General features: G+C 42.1%; 2 protein-coding genes across 2 annotated transcripts in view; both read right to left on the bottom strand.

Annotated features, from left to right (window-relative positions):
* The window catches only part of Sf3b1 (splicing factor 3b subunit 1), a 38354-nt gene extending 34419 nt beyond the window's left edge, over positions 1–3935 (bottom strand). Inside the window, exons 1-2 of the mRNA XM_089543140.1 lie at positions 3854–3935; positions 1732–1931 (exon numbers count right to left, since the gene is read on the bottom strand). Of these exons, the coding sequence (XP_089399266.1) occupies positions 1732–1931; positions 3854–3881 (228 nt within the window). The 5' untranslated portion in view covers positions 3882–3935. The remainder of the gene's footprint in view (positions 1–1731; positions 1932–3853) is intronic.
* Positions 3936–7663: 3728 nt separating this feature from the next.
* LOC149341203 (transmembrane protein 98-like) overlaps positions 7664–20444 on the bottom strand; it is a 33350-nt gene continuing 20569 nt past the window's right edge. The window contains exon 6 of the mRNA XM_089543142.1: positions 7664–19845. Within this exon, the coding sequence (XP_089399268.1) occupies positions 19705–19845 (141 nt within the window). The 3' untranslated portion in view covers positions 7664–19704. The remainder of the gene's footprint in view (positions 19846–20444) is intronic.

The following is a 20444-nucleotide window of genomic DNA, read 5'->3' on the forward strand; positions in this document are numbered from 1 at the left end:
GCCTATTGGAGGGCTCCAGATTATTTAGACCACCTGGGGTTATTTTATAATCCCAGGTGGTCGTTATAAAACCCCGTGTTTTATAACCTCACGGGGGTTGTTTTCCAATTGAACTGGTTAGGAAACCCCAAATCAAAATCCTGTCAGAATTGATGGCCAGTTTACGATGTCAGCAGAAGGCAGCTTTGCCTGTATGAGCATTGCAGCGGGCTGTAAACCAACACCGATCTGTGACATAAGTAAGACAAAGTTGCACAGCTGCTGTCGACTAGGGGTAACAGCTGGGACATGCCATAGGCGTAACCGCATAGGAATGCATGCAAACAAAAGCTTTCAAGTAATCTCATTCCACAGTGCACCTATGAGGTCGTCTCTTCGTTAACAAAAGCCAAGCATGTCCCAGAACAGAATGTGCAAGTACGAAACATCATTTCAAAATTGATACATTTTTAAAACACCACAGTATGCGCATGCTGAAGCTACCTCAGTTCAGGGTATCCGGTAGAAGCACGGCGCATAAACAGATGTAAACAAAGCATCATTTGATGGTGTATCTTTTAAGTACTTTTAAGAGCAGGAAAAAGTACGCAACATCATTTTCAGGCTATCTTTTTAAGGCATCACAATAAATGTGCTGTGATACCGCATGTACTCTCAAAAGGCACGCTTTATAAGCTGGAAATTTCTCAGAGTCACAATAACGTCTGGTGCAGTACAACATGCTGCTGCGTGGCACTACACACTCACTAATTGTCACTGAAGCTGGACAGCTTAGGCATCCCTATATGACGAGCAGTTCTTAAATGACGTGGTAAGCGAACGAAAGGGAGCCATGCCCTGTAGCAGACAACAGCGCAGCCGCCTCCGGTGACTGCGAGTGTCTCTCAAGTTCGTAAACACAGTGAAGGTATATTGACAGCCGTATGCAACTTTTATTTCAAAACACTTGGGCCAACTCATCTGACCGCCACAAGTGGCAGGATACTCCAGTGATGTTCCTTCAGGGAATTTCTCCTTTTTCAGAAAATTAGCGTGGAGAAATTTACAGAGCTTCAGGGAATTTCAGGAACTAAAACTTGTCTAACTATTTTTCAGGTTGAGAAAATTTTCAGGCTGCTGCTGGAACGAACAAAGGTCTGGAATAGAGAATTTGAGTCAAAACGAGGTGTTTTCAACTGAGGCATGGAGCATCACTGAAAGAAACTGCCAACCTGCAAATTATGCGGTCCCTTTAGTGATTTTTACAAATGGTATGATCAAAGAACAGTACCCCCCACCCCGAAGCAAATTTGGCATGGGAAAGCCAGATTTCAAAGTCCACGGCTCAAGAAATACATGCTGAATCGGGCCACCCCCAACCATGCTTTCAAGAGTGGCCCATAAATCTGCCCCTGAGGAATGGCACTGCGTGGCGCACTTCATTATGTAAACCGTTAGAGCCCATGTAGTTGTAGCCTCGTAGCTGTCCACTCACAATGCTTAACACCAATCTTTACACGAGCTTTACCTTGTTGATCAGTGTGGAACTTGTCAAAGCTCCTTCAGCTCCTAGAAAGAGCAGACACCGCAACTGATCTGGTTGAGCTATTCACTGCCAACACTTGGCAACACAATGCCACAACCCTGAGATTACCATGATCACAATGATCTCATCTGTAAACCACAGCTGAGCACTGCGCACAGCCGTAGCATTACTACAGACAGGGGGAAAAAGCAAAGAGGAGTACTCACGTCTGCATCAGCGTCGTCATTTGCAGCAATGGATGTGACATAGCCGTCATACTTGCTCTGCGTGTTCCCATAGATGTCCTCGTCCATGTAAGCGCCATTGGCACTTGCCGTGAGCGGCACACCCTCGCCATTGTCAAAGTTGCCTTGCTTGCCCGCGCCAGCCTTGCGAGCCTGGATCTCGCGGATCTGCGCCTCAATGTCTGCAAGAAAATGAAGAGGAAGGAGCACACACATTTAGGTCCTTGCACACCCAAGTTTCAGTGGAAGCTGTATAGTTTTACTTTGTGGCCGTATGGTTACGCTTGGGTGGATGCTAATGAGCAATTAGTCTCTTATTAAAAACCTATTCCACCTTGGGTGATTCCCCTAAACATTCCCCTAACACCATTACCACATTCGAGTTATTGATCAATTCACACTCGCCCTACCATCTGCTAGCCAACCTGGTCAGCTTGGTTGGTAGAGCAACTGTCACAGACAGGCGGTGGTGCCGGATTCGAACTCCGGACCAGGACAAATTTTTCTTAAACTATGAAGCTTCTGTGGAAGCTATATAGCTTTCCTTCGTAGCTCGATGGCACAGAGCTGTTTCTTGTGCAATCATAACAGGACTGAGTACTTTGGTTGCCAAAATATACACTTTATCAAAAAATTTAGGGTCCTTGAAAATAAGCCGTTAGACTTTGCAACCCCACCTAATTGAAACACAGCATAGGCACACTAACAGCACCTTCAAATGGTGTGCAAAATCCTCCCTGGGAATTTTCACAAGGAAATGCTGCTAATACATTTTTTTTTTAGTCTGGTTCAGAATGAACGCCCAAACAGCTAACAGGCAAGATGGCGACAGCAGGCCCAGTACAAAAAAGGTCGCTCTTTTGATCAGTTCTTGCATCAAATTCATAGGTTGATGATGGTAAAAATGTCCCCATCACAAATGCAGAAAATCACATCGTGCTTCTTTTCTTTTATGTTACTGTACATATGCCAAAACTCTGCTGTACAACTGTTTCTATAACAAATAAACAAATTAATGAACCAAAAGCTGGGGCATCTGGCATAACACAGAAGTAAGCTTTATGGACAGATAAACACGAATAAAAGCTGTCATCTAAGTACAGTTAGTAACCGAACTTCTGAACAAAGCTTCAGCCACACTATGCTCCCACACAAACCGATTCTTCATTAAGCCTCCTGCATTTTAATGTGCAGCAACACCACCAGACAACAGTCCTGAAACTTCACGCCAGCAACATACAGCATGACGCACAGTGCAAGCTACAGCCATCTGTCCATGCAGGTACTTGCCTCTATGGAAAAAAACAGTGCAAACCCCCGACGGTTTTCAGGCAGCTCGAATACTCGACTGTCAAGGATGCTGTTCCAATAATCTGAGTACTACTGAGATACGTGCAGGTTTCCCAACGCACAAGCATGGTGGTGCCTGTGTTACCACAGCCTGAGTTGTTCAGAAGAGACCGCCTTAGTGCGATTAGCTCAGCGATTTCTGCGAAACTGCATACAAATGCGCTTGTTAGGCTTCCACACGTTAGGGGTACAGTACAGTTTCGAATGTTTAGTTCGAGAAACGCATACGGCGCATCAGGCGTGGCCACACGGGCTTAAGAACAGAAAATGAATACTAAAGTTTCAGGAAACACTGTCAGGAACAGCACTGCAATCGACTCTGACGCCTTTGCGTAACTGCAAAGTTTACAATGCAGCGTTCGGGAGGCTGCTCAAAAGAAAATAAAGAACTGTAAGGGCCTGCCGAAAATACACGATGGAAGTGAGTGAAAAGAGACATCGCACAGTGTATCTGCTAAACGAAAACAACAATACGATCTTTATGCATATTTCTAGGGCAGGACAAGTGAGCCGTTTTGCTACAAAATGCACATGCTCGAGAGCTTTTGTGGAAAGTGACACACTGGGCAGGCCGGATCAAGCTTAGCAAAACATTAAGCCTAACGCGTCGTTTACAGGTCGTCATTATTACAGACTGAAATAATTGCACACAAGTCATGAAAGTCAGAACATCTTGCGAACTGATTTACTAACTTCTAGGTTAACCACACAAGCGAGCGAAAAATTGCGTTCACGCATACGGCAAACTGCTTACCTTCTGTTGAAACTGGTGGCGCAGCCATGTTTACTTTTTACATTTGCTGCGAGCTCTGCGTCCTCTGCCAACACAGCTTCACGATGATGATAACCATATAACTACTTTTAAAATGAAAAAAAAAAAATTGTCTCCTAGAAAATAAAATATACGTGAAAAATCTTTACGCACACGTTATTTAAGTTCTTTAAGGTGGTCATGCGCTATTACTAAAGTTAGAGCGCGGGATTTTTTTTTTTTTTTAATATTTTATAGCAAGGTTTTGCTGAGGGCCAGTGACGAGGACAAACTGAAGTTGCACAGCACAGCTACTTGCTCATGATGCTTCAATGTCATGAGCAAGCACGTTGATTGCCTCCCCACCCTGAAATTTAGTTGGTGATTTTAGTTGGTGGCTTGGCGGCATGCTTGGTGGGAACGCATATGAATGGCATTGACAAATAGTCAACTATGAAACAATACCGTTATGAAAAAGGCGTCCTACTTGCATGGTAGCAGTTACTTGCTGTCCATGTGCCGTTAGACTCAACCAGCCTTAAAAAAAAAAAAAAAAAGGTAATTAGTTTTCACTGGAAAATCTGAACTGAAACTCAGATTTTCTGGAAACATTAGGTGGCAGCTCTAATTGGAACCTAGTTGTCCAACTTCGTCACAGAAATATGAATTACACGCTTCCAAGGAAATCAGCAAGTCGAACAGGCAAGCACAGGACACATAAAGCCACAGGAATACTACAGACAAACAAGACGATCGTGACACAGCATCAGTATAACTGACTTCCATATCCATAGAAAGGTTCTTAAATGGACCTTTCCTTTCAGCTCATTTTATACTTCATGAGACTCTCCTGCTGGATACAGTGGAAATGCCCACTAAGTGAAGTTATTTTGTTTAATCACAACCAGTGGCGTAGCCAGAAATTTTGTTCGGGAGGGGGGGTGGGCATGTTGCAGCGTGGCCTCCTCATAGAATTTGTGGAGGGATCAAACGCAAGAATAATAACTGCGTTGCCACTGAGCCACTTACAATGCCATTGTGTATTAGATAACGCTACACACTGTCTAGACAAGTGAAATATGCATTTTTTTAAAATAAAAGAATGTATTCGTATGTCTTAAAAATCGTGGCAGACATAACTGATACCAATGCTTCCATGTTTTTGCGTATTTAATAAATATCACACGAAGTCTAGAACTATACTCGTATCAATCTGAAACCAGCAAAGCAGTGCAAGCCACAGATATGAAAAACGTAAAGGCCATTGTTCCTGTGTATTCTTCCTTTCGTCCCCGTTTGTTCGCGCTGTTTTTTGCATAATGTATCACCAACTCGCCCGCTTAGCTATCCTGTTCATGAAATGAGCAAGTAGAGGACAAATATTTTAAGGAATTTTTGTCATCTAAGAACCTTTAGATTTTTGTACATATGCAACGGCCAGGGAAAAATCTCAATGATGCTGTCCTTCGTTCCAGTGTACTGCGCAGCAGCAGCTGTCACCGGTCATGTATAGTGAGTAATTGCACCGAAACTTTAGGCGCAACAGCGAGCACATGTATAAACGAGGAGTTCTGCAAAATATACATTCGAAGTGCCAAGATAAAATGGAGTATTAGGAATGCGAAGATACAACTTGATAAAGGACAAAAAAGTGTCACTGGAAACAAAGTCACTGTATGTATACACAAAAGCTCGCAACAAGATATTTAAATACTCGTATGTCTCCATTAAATCTATGTATCTAAGCAAAAGTCACCCTATAGAATGAAATAAGCATCTTGTGCAATCACAGATAGCAAACTTTACACATGGAAAGACAGACGATCCGGGCCAAACAAAACTATGATAGCAGAAGTCGCGATATGTACTTTGGGCCGTGCTGTGGTCGGTGACAGTTCGAAAAAAGTTCGGGGGGAGCTGAAGCCCCATAAGCACCCCCCTGGCTACGCCCCTGATCACAACCACAGGGAAGGCACAAATCGTGGATGCAATTTAGCAGATTAAGTGGCAGCATTTTTTTTTTTTTTCAGCCCTATTAGTTCAATCCACCATGTTTAACAATGAACTATATGCAGAATCCTGGTACAAAAACTACTGACTTCTAACTGGACTTTACAACTTCCAAATGGAATGACATGATCAATTACCATTGGCTTCCCTCCAAAAAGTCCTGTACAATTAAACCCCACTCTTATGTTCCCGAGAGCTACGTTTTCTTGAGCCCGTCCCAATCTGGCTCCCTTAGAAATAATCCATGCAATACAAGCTCGGCTGTTACATCGCAATTGTGGACGTGCTCCCGCATGGTATGTCACAAATGTACCAATGCCTTTACCTCATGCCAGCACTTTTAAAACCTGTTTATTGTGCATAGAATGGTGACGGCAGACCTATGATAAAGACATCTGTGTTTTCCACTGTCCCCGCGATGCAGGGCACTGCAGTAAGTGAACAAAGTTAAATGGAATCACACTAAACTTCGAAGAGAATGATCACAGTAAACAAAAGCAGCTTGCGTGCTCCTTCTTTGGCTTGTCACTGTGTTCTTACCTTTATTTCTGTGTTGCCTGCAGCCTTTACTGCACGTGCCTGGCAAACAAGGAGCTGCTCTTCGGAAGTGCCTTGCAAGTGCGAGGGAGACCATCAGGGTGCCAAAAAAGGCACAGCCAGTATATGACTGAAGTGCAACACTATTGTCTATCGTGGACAAAGCAAGCAGGCACATGCCGCCATCAATGGGTCCCCTTAATAGAGGGCCTCCTTTCAGGTATCAAGCTGTATCTGGATTCAAAACACCACTCATAGCCTTGCATATATGATAAACTGCAGCATCCTACTGCAGTGGCTGCAGACATAGTGTTATTCATCACTGTGCGTCACATTTACCAAAAAGATGTGAATGTCCTGGTGCCAAATAAGGACTGCCAGGGTTCTATGAATGGAAAGTAGAGAATGACCTTCTGCATATATGGGAATTAACCCATTACACTATCGCATCATAGCCATAAGGCGAAGCTTAAATGTCCCCTCCAATTTTCTTTTACTGCCTCTAAGTTTGCTATCTGCCTGGATCAGTGAGATTAATCGAAAGTCCACATCTTACGCAACGATGCTGCATATAGAAAAAAAAAAAGAATTTTGCAACATTATTTCTCCATTTCTCACCCCCGTACAACTGGAGACCACTCTGCATTGTTCCTCGCATCAGTCTGCTATCATTTTGCCACTGACTAGAGCTGGCACCGCGAGTACAGCTGCTGCGAAAGTTTGTTTTGGTCCTTCATTGTCATATACCCTGCGGACTTCCAATAAATTCTTACTCATTCAGGCAAGTACCCAACCCAAACGCAGTGTAAAATAAAAATTACTGTCAAATGCCACCTGTGCGCAAAATTTGACCATGAACAAGTACTTGGTTAAGAAGGGAGATAGTTTCTTCAATTTTCTCTTTCCTCTGAGCGATGCAACAGCTTATTATACCAAGCACTGACTGCTGCACACTACTACAAAACTCCAATCTTTTATGCAGGAACGTGAAATGTACAAGGTCCACCCACATAAAGCTGATTGAAAATATGGTCTTTGTAAGCTTTCTTGAGAAAATGTCATTTGAAAATGTGCAGGGTGAAAATTGAAAATAGACTTTTAAGGTCTTTAGTTTCATGTGCAGTATGACAATGAGTGAATAAAATATATTCTATTCTTTAGGTGCCCCGCTTCAAGTGTCAAAACTTCAGTGCCAATTCATGGTTAGTAAAAAATGTACGACACTACGTACCAGTAATGTGAAGCATGGAATAATGCCAAGAACAATGACAGTTTATAGCTTTATTTCTGTCCAATGACTATTCCATAAACATCTCAAAAAGACACTAGAAACTTTCACACAAAGCCAATGTCTACACCTCCAAACATGAAAAACTTCATAAACAAAGGTAAAAAGTAAGGCACTGTTAATGAGATTCAACAATAAGCCATGAAATTTGCAAGAATGCATCTTACACTGCAGAGTCCTTATCTGCTTACATAGCAGGCTCCTAGTTCCATAAACTTCAAAACTGCTCCACACAACATGGCATCCCCAATATACAAAACCCATCACAGGAGCAGCAGGAGGAAGCTTTGTCCAGCTCAAACCTGGAAGAACCAGTGATGCCTGGTGGACTGGGCAAGAGCTACTGCAGTCTCCTTAGGGGCTTTAGGCTAGGCGCTCCATCCGAACGCCAGAGAAGGCTTCGCTCGACTGAGCAAACGTTTTTCATGCATTCATTCATTCTCTATAATACTGAGATAAGAAAATAGACTTATCTGTTGAATGGCATTTAAGTATATGTGTGCACACACCCCTGCCACTATAACCAACGGTTGCGTTGTGTCGACAACATGACAAAAGCCTCTCCAAAGCTTGAATGACAGAGGCCAACAGTCAGCGAAACCAAGGAGCACAGGGCATGTTTCTTTTATTTTGTAGTTTTTATCAAGGGGAGATTAATCAAAGCAGAAGAAAAAACAACCACATGCTGCTGATGGAATCCGAATTCACGACCTCCGAATTTCGCGTCCGGAGCTCCAACAACTGAGCTATGGCGACAGCTGTCCAATGTTCTGGTTTTGGGGATATTTGTGTAGTGTAAGCGAACCTTGAGTGTGTTCACCAGCGCCATCCTCGTCCACAGCGGTAGATGTAGTACATCCTATGCTACCGGGAGTGCCACGTAGGAACGTGGTTGAACAGTGAGGGTGGAAGCTGTGCGAGATTGCCAGATTAGAGGCCCTCGACGAAATATTCAGCAGACATGGGAATGTAAAGAGGTGCTCATTATGGCATGAATGACGGAAGCCAACAGTCACCGAAACCAAGAAGCATGACGGTTGTCTTTTTTTTTTAATTTTGAAGCTTTTATCAAGGGGAGATTAATAAAAGCAGAAGAAAAACAACCACAAGCCACCAGTGGGATCCGAACCCACGACCTCTGAATTTCACGTCCGGTGCTCTACCAACTAAGTAGGTTCAAATCCCACCGGCGGCATGTGGTAGTTTTTTCTTCTGCTTTTATTAATCTCCTCTTGATAAAAACTACAAAATTAAAAAAGAAAGACATCTCCTATGCTCCTTTGGTTTCGGTAACTGTTGGCTTTCGTTATTTATGCCATAACGAGCACCTTTCCATTCCCTTGCCTCCAAAGCTTGTCATTCCACCTGGCTCAATTATGTTTCGCTTTTTTTTTTTAAGTATCTAATCTGTTACTCTTGCACGCCACACTAGTTGTTGGCTCTGTATTACACACCGAGCCCAGGCCCACTTTCTCTTTTTAATTTAAGCTGGAATACCCTCAGCTCACACTTGTTCTTAATTCAAGCTGCTTTATTTCTGTCTCTCAACGTTACGCCTACCTTCTCCTTTCCACTTCTCAATACGCTATTTTTAGCTTCATTTCTAGGTGGTTGTGCCTCCAGGTTTCTGCCCCATAGAAAAAAAAACGTCAGTTATGTAATTTGCTTTTGCAATTCTCATTCACCTGCAAATGTCTTTCGCATATCTAAATCAGTTGCAATTACCTGGGCCTAGATCAGGAGTTGTCAAACTGGGTTCTTTGGAGTGCTTTTTACTTTCCCCAAGCACTCATATGGCTCAATCCCCCTCCCCAAACCCTCCTTTTCCTTTACCAATTTTATTCTCGTACTCACTCATAACAGCAATTACTTATAGCACTGTTTTACTATACAGCCAGCCATTATTAATCGAATTTTTGCATTTTTTAATTAGTCTGTGCATCCAACAGGCTGTTTTTTTTTTTTTTGCATTTGTGATAGGCAGGAGGGAATGAAGGCCAAGACCCACAAGGTTCTTCTGCTCCTCTTGAAAGTTGTTGGGGTTCCACAAGTCTAACAAGATTCAAAACCTGTGGCCTAGCAAGGTTGGCTCCTCAACTACTTCTAGTACCTTAGTATCTACAAAAATTGTTGTTCCTTGGCCAAACTGTTCAAAATTACTTTGGTTTTATACATATTAGTTTTAGGCCTGCCATAGCAGTTTCTGTGTCTATGTCCTCTATCATTTGCACTACCCTAAGCTGCTAGCAAAGACAAGATCATGGACAAATAGGAGGCTGCTGAAGTATTCCCCTTTATCCTGCACCAAACTCTTCCCACTCTGACATTCTCAACAGCTCTTGCAGAAATGATGTCAATAACAATGTAACAAAGGGGAAAATCTGTCTCCCTGTTTGACAGCCCCTTTTACAGGTATTTTATGCATACCTATATATGTACATCGCACTTAAAGCACTGAATTATTGTGGAATGTAGGTGAAAAAGCAAACATCAAAAAGAGATAAAAAGAATACACAGTGTTCAACTCACAAAGCTCCCCAAAATCTAGGAGAAGCTCCGATACGCTGGTACAAGCGCAAATGCATGATACTCAAGGAGGCTACTAGCAACAGGAATAAATAGGATGAATATGCATAAGCAAATAACCACATCGGCGAATGTATACAAGATACAAAAATGCAGTGCTATAGGTATTGCAATACCACAGTATACTGGCAACAAAAATTTTTCACATATGTGCACACACACATGTTAGGCCAAGGTATAGAAGCAGCTACACATACGCAAAGGTTTAAAAAGAAAATGACCCTTCAGAATTAGAGTAAGTGCAGTTGAAAGACAAACGCTAATCCTGTTGGAGTGCATGAGGATAAACTTATCTTAGCGTACATTTTTTTAAGCCGTGCACTGCTGAGATTACCAGTAGAACTACACTGATAAAGGTTATGTGAAGCTGCCACAAGTCCTTTGAGACATCCTCAAAGGCCTAGCACAAGCATCCTGTGGATCTGGCTTGCACGTTTGTACTAGTGTTACCTTTATTCCTGTGGTTGCATGCTTCCTGAAAGGCTCTACTGGGGGCCAATGACACCTGACCTAAGCATACTTGGCAGGCTGCCATCTGGATGCCTGCCATCTGCTGTGGAACCACCATGATACTCAAGGCATGTCCAGCTAAAAGAGTAGAAAACTGAGCTAGTTGGCTCATACTTCTCGGTGGGAACAGCCGAAATAACAAAACGCGGACACAGAAGGAACACACAGAACGAAGACGAAGCTGTCTTCGTCTTCGTCTTCAGCTTCGTCTTCGTTCTGTGTGTTCCTTCTGTGTCCGCGTTTTGTTATTTCGGCTGTTCCCACCAAGATGTCCAGCTACCCTGGCTTTTAAGGTATGGACTCGATCAGCGTGACCAACTCAATAACTTTAATGTGCGCAGACCCAAAAGAACTGCCACCAAAGGACATTGCTGCAAATCCTACATAATGTTGGCCTGAATCCTTTCATAAAACTGAACTTTGTTAACCAGTCTCTTCCAAAATGCCTAAATCCATGTTTTCATATTTAAATTTTAAAAAGTTGGATAATTTGAATTATATAATCATAGATATATTGACAGCAGGCACCACAGATCAAGCTACAAGTGCTATAACTCAAGGACAAAGCAGCAAATTCCCCTCAAAGATGCCCTCCAGTCAACAGCGTTGAACGATTCTTATGACATCGTGGTTAATCCCCTTAGACCTGCTAGCCTGAAATTCCAGTGGGTGACAGATGAGAGGGATTAACCACGGCTTAATCACATTAACCGCAGCTTCATGAAAGTTGGCTGACGCCACCTGCTGAAGGGTCTCCTTTGAGGGGTATCTGCCGCTTCGTTCTCGAGTTGTATCCAACTATAGCAGAGAAATTTTCCAGTCAAGCTTGGCGGCTCTGTTCACAAATACAGCACATTTCTGTTGGTTACGGCAAAGAAAACTTCACAGGAGAGTTACCGCCTGTAACGTAACGCAAATTTCAGTGACATCTCTCATTGGTAAATGTTGATTGTGGAGTGAGAAAATGCATGTAATGCAGCTGGGTCTTGTATTTTTTTGATGTGGCACATACTGCTGGATCTTAGCAGCTTGCAGTTCCTGTTTGCAATCTCGTGCTTGCCGTAAAGCTTGTGTGTCTACAGGGCCCAGCCTCTCCATGGTGCATTCATCAAAGTCACTAAAGGCTTTTACCACTCAAGTGGTTCATTTCATCTACACCACATCACGCCGCCACACTGAACGCTACGCCCGACATAAACTGGCTTGCTTCAATACATGTAATACATAACCGGCTTGCTTCAATACACGTGATGTGATGCCCACCACAATGCCACAGATGCCTGCTTGTCTAGCCACGCATCTTGCTCGCTTCAGCCCTCGCCACTTTCTTCCTCTCCTCTTGGTGCACCTTCCCTCTTCTCTCCATCCTTCTCTCAATTATTCGCCTCCTTTCATGACTGCATTCTGTGAGACCACTCCTCCTACGTTGTGATCCCGGGAAGCAAGGCACTAACAGCTGGTGCCATAAAAAGTGGCACCAGCAGTGAATGAGAGCACTCTATGGATTGAAATGGAAGTGTTGCCCAAGAAAGAAAATGGTGCATATACTTTGTCTCACTACAGCCATGCTGCATTGTGGAAGCTACGCCCAGTGATAGCTAATCCGGGGTCAAACTCACAGTGGTGTTCACATGTGATGACAGTTGTGCATAGCTGTTGTGCTTTGCCTGTCATAGCAGCGGCCACCACCAGTGATGGGACCTGGTAAGTCATACGGTCATCTGACAAAGACTCAGCCAGCCATTAGCTGACCCAGCACGTTTTAGTGAGGCAGGAAAGGTGCCTTCCGGAATTACAAAAGATCAGAAGCAAATTGCCGAAGTGGAAGACACATTTAAATTTCCATATGTACCAGTTCTCACACAAAGAAAAGGTATTAGATGCTGGCAGTGACAGGCAGTTTCTTCAGCACCTGTTTTCTAGTTGCAGTACAGACTTTTATCATATTAAGCAATTATTGCTACAATTTTAGAACGCACTTATAAATCCAAACTTATTATGCACACCCTGACCAGGCTAAATTAACGGAATTTAACTGTACAACAATCCCCTCAGTATTATGCCAGGCACAGTTGGCTCCCAGAGACATAAAAAAACATCGAAAGCAAATCCGACAAAATATAAATGCAGGCACGTATGCAAGTAATGAAATCAGTAATGTTGAAGTCAGTTGACAAAAGACAACAACACACATAATGTCTGCATTGTTGGTGCTCTGCTCAAGCACCCCCAGCAATCTATAATACAAAGCCCACTCCAACAGTGCCTGCCCCAACACCTACACCAAGCAATGTGCTACATATGGTCACTGCAATCACTTAATTTCTTTATTATATGTTCTACAAAACAAGCAACCCAGATTCTGCAATGCCATAGACAATGCCTTATTAACCCTTCCACTGCTGCATCCAAGACAACTCGGGAACATCCTGAAGCACAGCGCGGCTGTACCCAAGCAATTTTACTTTCTGTGTCATGCTCTTTCATTCACTCCCATGTTAGCCCATGTAAAAAAAAAAATAGCAAGCAGAAATTGGGCTATCTGCACTGGCATTGCCAAAGTAGTATAAATTAGTTTTGAAGTTGAGGTTTTTGCAACGGGTGGAACACACATTTCTGTCACTGATCAGGAGATACTCCACACTAAGTTGCTTAGTCTCCGTGCCACAGCTATTGTGAGTTGGCATCGCAGATCTGTGTGCTGAGGAAATTTTCCCACTTTTGATGAGTGCCCACTTTGATGTGAGTGGCAACAATAAGTCTGTTGTCTGGTGCTATGTTAAAGGTCTCACTGACCTAACACACGAAAAAACTGCGAAGAGGATGAACATAACTTGGATTAACAAATATCTCTAGAAAGAAAACACTTGCAGTACAGCCTTGAATATATACCTATTCACCCATGCAAATGCAGCCGCAGCCTGAACTTGTGACACCAGCAATTACACTGTGGTCACTCCAATATGCCAGGGGCTGCACCATGTACTCTCAAAATACAAAGAGTTCGGATGCAACAAAAAATTCAAAGAAAAACGGGAATGAAAAACCCAAAAGCATTTGTTTACGTAAAGTTATCAACACTGTATCAAATGTCTTTTGTAACATTTTTTCACATAAAATGAACTCCAAACAAATATTTTACAAGGCAATTTAAGCTGGTTGCAGTCATTAGAGATGAATGACTCGTGAAAAAGCACACAGACATTTTTTCACTACACTGCACCCTAGTTATGCCATGCTCATGCAATGGCAAATCCCTTTGTGCCTATAGCTTTCTTGAAGCTGCTGCAACTTTAGAACATTTATGCAATGTTTTAACTTCAGATGCCTGTCCACTCCCAAAGAATACAAAAGACTGAGCCCACTTTCTGGGCTGGTAGCTATTGCTGTGACACACGAACTGAAGTTTTCACCATTTATCCCTCTCTTGTCACCACAGGGTAGAATGAAAGTGCACAACAACCACTATACATCATTGTGGCATCGTCGTTAGTACAAAATGACCTACACTTTTGCACAAAAAGGTAACGTAAAATAAAATTGTAAAGGTACAAGTGAGCATACGTCAGCTGCAGCATCTCTTCAATATCACTCTCTTAGAAATGTTATCAGCCCTATTGTGCAATCTCATTAATTTGCATGACTCAAAGCACTGAAAAATCGGCTGACCAAAGTGCAGAAAATGCTGGGAGGTGCGGTCACATGGTAGCAAAGCACTCACAGCACATTTGGAGCTGCACAACACTACAAAGTAATTACAGAGCACAGAATCATTATCAAATAGATTACCATATTTACTCGCCTAATTTTCGCACTTTTTTTTTTAAATTGAGGTTTCAAAAAGGGGGCATGCAAATTACTCAGAAATGTTCTGAACATGTCCTAAAATAACTCTACAAACGTCATAATGCACAATATATAGTGTATATTGCTGCCTATATCTAGACTTCCCATCTTGCACCCTTCACTGGCCAAAAAAAAGCTGCCTGAAAATATAAGCTGCATACCCCCTCCTGCCCCAAGTTATGCAGTTCCCTGCAAGGTGGCATGATGGCGTGTGCGAGCTCTAAGCAATAAACGCATAACGATACAATTGCGAAGCCAGTGGTGGGAGGCAAAGTAGATAATGGGCAGAAGAACGGTGCCCTTGCGTGACCCTTGGCTGAATGGCGGCATGCAGTGTGCTGCCATGCAGACTTTGTAGTTACAACTTGCTTGCAGTCAGGGAGGCACAAGGGTAGTATGCGTGGAGGTTAGTGACACTGACTTGCAATGTGCGTGCTGTAACTTAAGTTTTGCTTGTTAGGCTCATAAGCAATTAAAGGCATTTGTACAGTATACCCTTATTTACTTGCAGTAAAAATAAATACAGCATATATTTGTGACAAAATGAGCTTCAAGGAAACCAAAGCACATAAAATTTGTAGTGGACTTATTGTGCATTGAAAACATCTTAGCCTTCAACCTACTTTTAGCTTGCGATGAAAACTCCATCATGAAAACAAAGCACCTAATTGTAATAAATAGCACCTTATTATTAAACAATTTCTCTTCCTTGATCGATGGCCTCTGAATGGTGCAAATATTCAAGAATTTCAGATATAAAATTGAATCACGCTACATTATACTTAAATGGGAATACTCAGCAAGAGCTGATATTCTGTTTAAATTTCACTGCTTGAAACTTCTAAGGCAATTTGAAGACAGCGAACTGTCTCAAATATTTATGCAAATAATTATGCATTTAATTACAACTCGAACAAAAAGGAGTATGCACCAACATTTCTCAAACTATTTAAGAGTTCAGAGTATCCAACATTTGGTACTAGTAGTGAAAAACAAGATTCATAAGTAAACAAATAGAACTTGCACTCAAAAGATGAGTACATGTCAAGAAATGATACGATATGCATTATAAGTGGCATTATTCACCACTTTCTTTCATTACAACCGAGAAATGCTAATAATTTTTCTTTCTAGCACGCACGTTGTTTGCAATTTCCTCAGCTGGTGGTGAAAATAACGAAAACAAGCAAAGCATTGATCTGAAAATGGCTTCACTAGTCTCTAAAAAAAAAAATAGCAGAACTTGTGCATGAGAATTTCAATTACAAGGATGTATTTACAGCATTTGAACCTCCACCAATTTTCTCACGTCGCCAACCAAGCCAACACAGCCTAATGCTCTGCTAGCTTTTCTCATTCTGACGATCAAATAACATCTGTGTTGATCAAAAAATATCTACGCACAATAATTATTTGCTTTGTACTTGCTTCCAATTAAAAAATGTCTATTTACACATCTCTGTTGGACAAGCTTGAGGCTATTTACAGATGCCGTGTTCATTTTGCAATCACGCAAATGAAGAAGGAAATGGCACAGCACTACGTGCGAGAGTAGCCATATTTTTTTCCTTGACTGTATTTTTAAGCGTACTACATTTGTTATGTAAATATGCTCTTCTATACGGGCCAGTAACATGACATATTAATGGCCATAAGGTTCTTTTTCTAAAATGCAGCCTGTGGTAATGAACCAGATAATTAAACTATAGATGCCTGCACGACTTTGCAGCTGTGAGTTGCAAGGGTGCACTCCTCATCAATTCACCACGCTCTAATGAGAAGCTGCAGTCTTCACAAGCTATTGAGAAGTCGGAACGGTTCGGGTTTTATTATGCTCATCATAAACCCAAAAAGAAAAGATTGCGGTCCAATAAACAAGCTGAGATTCATTCTGTTTTCTTTCATATAAATACTGAAAGCTACCCTGGCATGTAAATAAAATGAATCACATTCAGTACCAATGCTATAAAAAGGCTAGCATACAATGGGACTATCATAAAAAGAGTTCATGGATATAGTAAGGACCATCTAGACTAACTACACAATCTGCACTCAGAGAAAGATTAGAAAATTAGTCAAAAGCAATTACAGCAGCTCTTGGCTAAGTGCAGAATATGAATGAAAGTGTGTACGCTTCGTAAATATTTGATCTTAGATATTGAAGCAGTTACATTATTGCACATTGTGGTTTAAACCAACTCTGTCATGTTACAAAGGTAACAAGTAAAATTCAGAGTCCAAAGTAACAATCAGATCAATCTCCACAGTAACCACACTAAACAATACATGAAGTTTTGATCCCCTCGTCTAAACAATACATGAACTTTTGATCCCCACGAGGAAATAAATGCTATTCTTGACAACATGAAGTTTGCTAACCTTCACTGAAATGTGAATATAGTGCTATCAAATTTTTGCACCTGTTTCAGACTACGGCTAATCCAACAGGAAGCCGACATCCTACAGTCTCGCAATTACAAGCAAGACACAAAACCTATACAATCCTGTAACCACCACATTTTGCACTAGTAATGAAAAAAAAAAAGCCAAAATGCATAATAACAACTAGAATTACTCATAAGTCTTCTAGCATGGAGGTTCCAGAAAAGCCGACCCAAATGAAAAGCATACTGAAACATTTTTTCAACTCGGCTTGCCATTGTGAACTGCATCTTGTAATGGCACGGTCAGAAGCAGCTGCCTCACTAAGTACACAAAAATTTGCACTTTCAGTCAGATTTTCTTTGAAGCAAGGCGTCTTACAACAAACACAAGGAAAAGGCAATGTAATTTCTGTGTTTAACATTGCCCTCCCTGTCTAATTTCATGAGCACATATAGCCCAAGAGTTCCCAATACTCATTAAATTTCCATTTCTTCTTGGGGTGGGGGAAAGGGAACAGCACTTGTGAGACGAAAGATGTAACCTCTCATAAGCATAAGAACAGTAAGTTTAGATCACCAGTAAGTAAGCTGTATATCATCTTAAGATAAACTGTTCGCTAAAATTCACATTACCAATAAAACAGCATGCATGATTTCACACATCAGCTCGCACAAGATGTCATAAATAACATCACCATTATCATAATGACAACACAGCAAATGCTTCAAGGAACTGATGTTGTGTAACACTGATCTTGCCATGCTTGTAGTTACAACCAAAAGCACACCAGATTCACGCTCATCTCATTTTGGCAGATTTCATTTCTTATGCACTTAACTAAACCGTGTGTGGAGGCTCCATCCATATCTGCACTGATAGTGCATTCACCTTGCAAAGTGACCCTCAGAGCAAAGGCTAAATTACAGCAACTGCTGATTCCTCACTACAGGGTTTGTGTGAAGTTTTTTATGAAGTCAGGTGTTCTCGTTTCCTGTCATAAAGCTCTTCCCCGTTTTCCAGCAGTAGCCTGATCATGTGACGGAACAATTACCGTATTTTCCGGTGTACAAGACGCACCCTTGTATAAGACGCACCTGCCATATATGCAGGCTGGGATTGAAAAAATTGGTATATAAGACGCACCCGTGTATAAGACGCACACCAATTTACCCAGTTAGGCTAGTGAGGCTTAATTAAACATGCTTATGCGACCATCGCAAAATGTACCGTACGTGTGAGAAGTTCTTAAGCAATGCTAAGTGATCGAAAAAGGCAACACTCATGCCATAACCGCCCACGTTTTAGCACAAAAGAAAAAAAAGCGAAAGAACGCTCTTTATGTCCATAATTTATTTTTACATAAAACCTTCAAAGTCTTCATCTTTGGATGCGCTATCAAAAAAGCAACGCGGCTGAAGCATTCTCTTCGCACTACGTACTTGCGAAGGGTGACTAAAAAAAAACATCGGCTTCTCTTGGCTTGTCTTGACAATGGCAAGAAGTGCGACTGTCGCCATCTTTTGGCATTTCACATTACCTTTGCTTGGGGCCTCCGAAACGGCCGCGTGTTTAAGATCCCGGAAGTGGTCAACCCCGCTGTTTCATGATAAAGTTCACCTAAAAAAGTTGCGCACAGCGGTCCCCGTATTGAAGTATTAACCATGTTACAACCGCGTTATTGGTAGTAATATTTTTTCGGTGAAAAAAGCTTGAACATGAAATTGAGTAGTAATTTCTGAACTCACAAAAAAAAACCGGACAATTCGCATATAAAACGCACCCTTGTATAGGACACACCAGCAAGATTTTTGAAAAAAACCCGCGTCTTATACACCGGAAAATACGGTAATGCCTAGAGCATCCAAGTTCTTTCGGGTGTGCTGAGGACAACTCCATCCAATTTTTGGTCTCAGTAAAAATCAAATCTCGGGCCCTATCCGGCTGTGTTCCATGTTTTTCCTGCAGAAAAAAAAAAAAAGGACATTTTTTCTCCGTTTCAAAGCGATTGACAGTGCAGCCGAGCCTCAGGGAAAACTGTCTTGATGCACCGCAGTTTCCCTGCAGAACTGGCTAGTGGTGGCAGAACCTGTATTTTGCTTTTTTGTCCTTCCTAGTTCATGAAAGTTTTGTTTTCAGTGAAAGTAGCACCATTACAACATAGTAATATGTCAATACAAGCTAACTCATTCTGTCCACAGAGTACCTTTAAAAGAACGTCAAATAAGTAGATACTAAGCCAGTAATCACAAGTTCATTTCGAATGCAAAGAGCACTGAGCAAGTCACCGATCATGACATATGCACAGCTTGTGACCAAACTTCTAACATGCCACCAGAACGCCATCTAGTCTTAGATGAGTCACAAGTAGCAGGCCAACTTGAGACGTCAGCAGCCCTCAGTGAATGCCAAACAAGCGTGCGGATGCAGCAGTGTAACTTCACATTGTCACACAGATTTCCGCACTTGCATTCCGGAGCCAGTCACCTTCAGTCTTAATAGAGAAGTAAAAAAAAATGATGTGTTCCAAGCTGCATCCACTATTAATGCTTTGTGGAAGGTACCAACCAGTTCCAGGGAGGAAGCCAATAAGCCAAAGTTTTAGCATGGCAGCAGTTCGGTCTCCTACACCCTTGCCCAGTCACATGACAATCGAACCTGGTTCCTAGAGCCACGAAAGGGTGAACCGGCGACGTCAGGCTACGACATGGCGGTCCGCACCAGGCCTCCACATCGAAGCATTGGCAACAATTGTCTGCTGCTGAGTCCCAACATCACCCATCAGTGACACTTGCTGGCTCGTTGTATCTGCAGCCAAGCCGGCTTCGCGGAGAACCTGTAAAATGCATTGTACCCCAACTCTGTGAGCTCGCAATACATTGGAGGCTACCGATTCTTCAAGTCCAAACGCAAAAGAGGAAAACCTGTAGCATCACAACCTATGCGAAATACTACATTTGAAAGTAAGCAGCATAATCTGCACAGCTGCGCTTACTCAACAACTGGGTTCTGGCTTATAAGCTACCAAATTCTTTGGAAGAAAAAAACTAAAACATCCAGTTAGGAGCATCCAACTGATTACATCAGTTCTTCATGTTATACTGCTCTTGCTTTTCCCTAAGATAACTGAGTAATTCTATTCACTATCCTATTCTTATTCACTGCTGCTCCCTGTAGGCAATACAGTGTGTACAGAAGGGGGATGAGGGGCTTTTATGAAACTTCACTGTCCTATTTTTTTTTCTGTCCACTGTTTTGCGACATAGTAGCCGTAAGACAAGGTCTGAAGCATGTCCCATCAATCATGCACGCCATAGAGCAAGCTAGCACTAGAACAAAGAAAGTGCAGCCTTAAATTTCACATATTAGAAATGATGGTGATTTAAGATGTTACCAGAAGAAATTTAGAGACACCTCTTCAGAATGCTTTAAACT

The sequence above is a fragment of the Amblyomma mixtum genome, chromosome 5 (assembly GCF_055824585.1).
Source record: "Amblyomma mixtum isolate Tamu chromosome 5, ASM5582458v1, whole genome shotgun sequence".
In the NCBI taxonomy this organism is placed as follows: Eukaryota; Metazoa; Arthropoda; class Arachnida; order Ixodida; family Ixodidae; genus Amblyomma; species Amblyomma mixtum.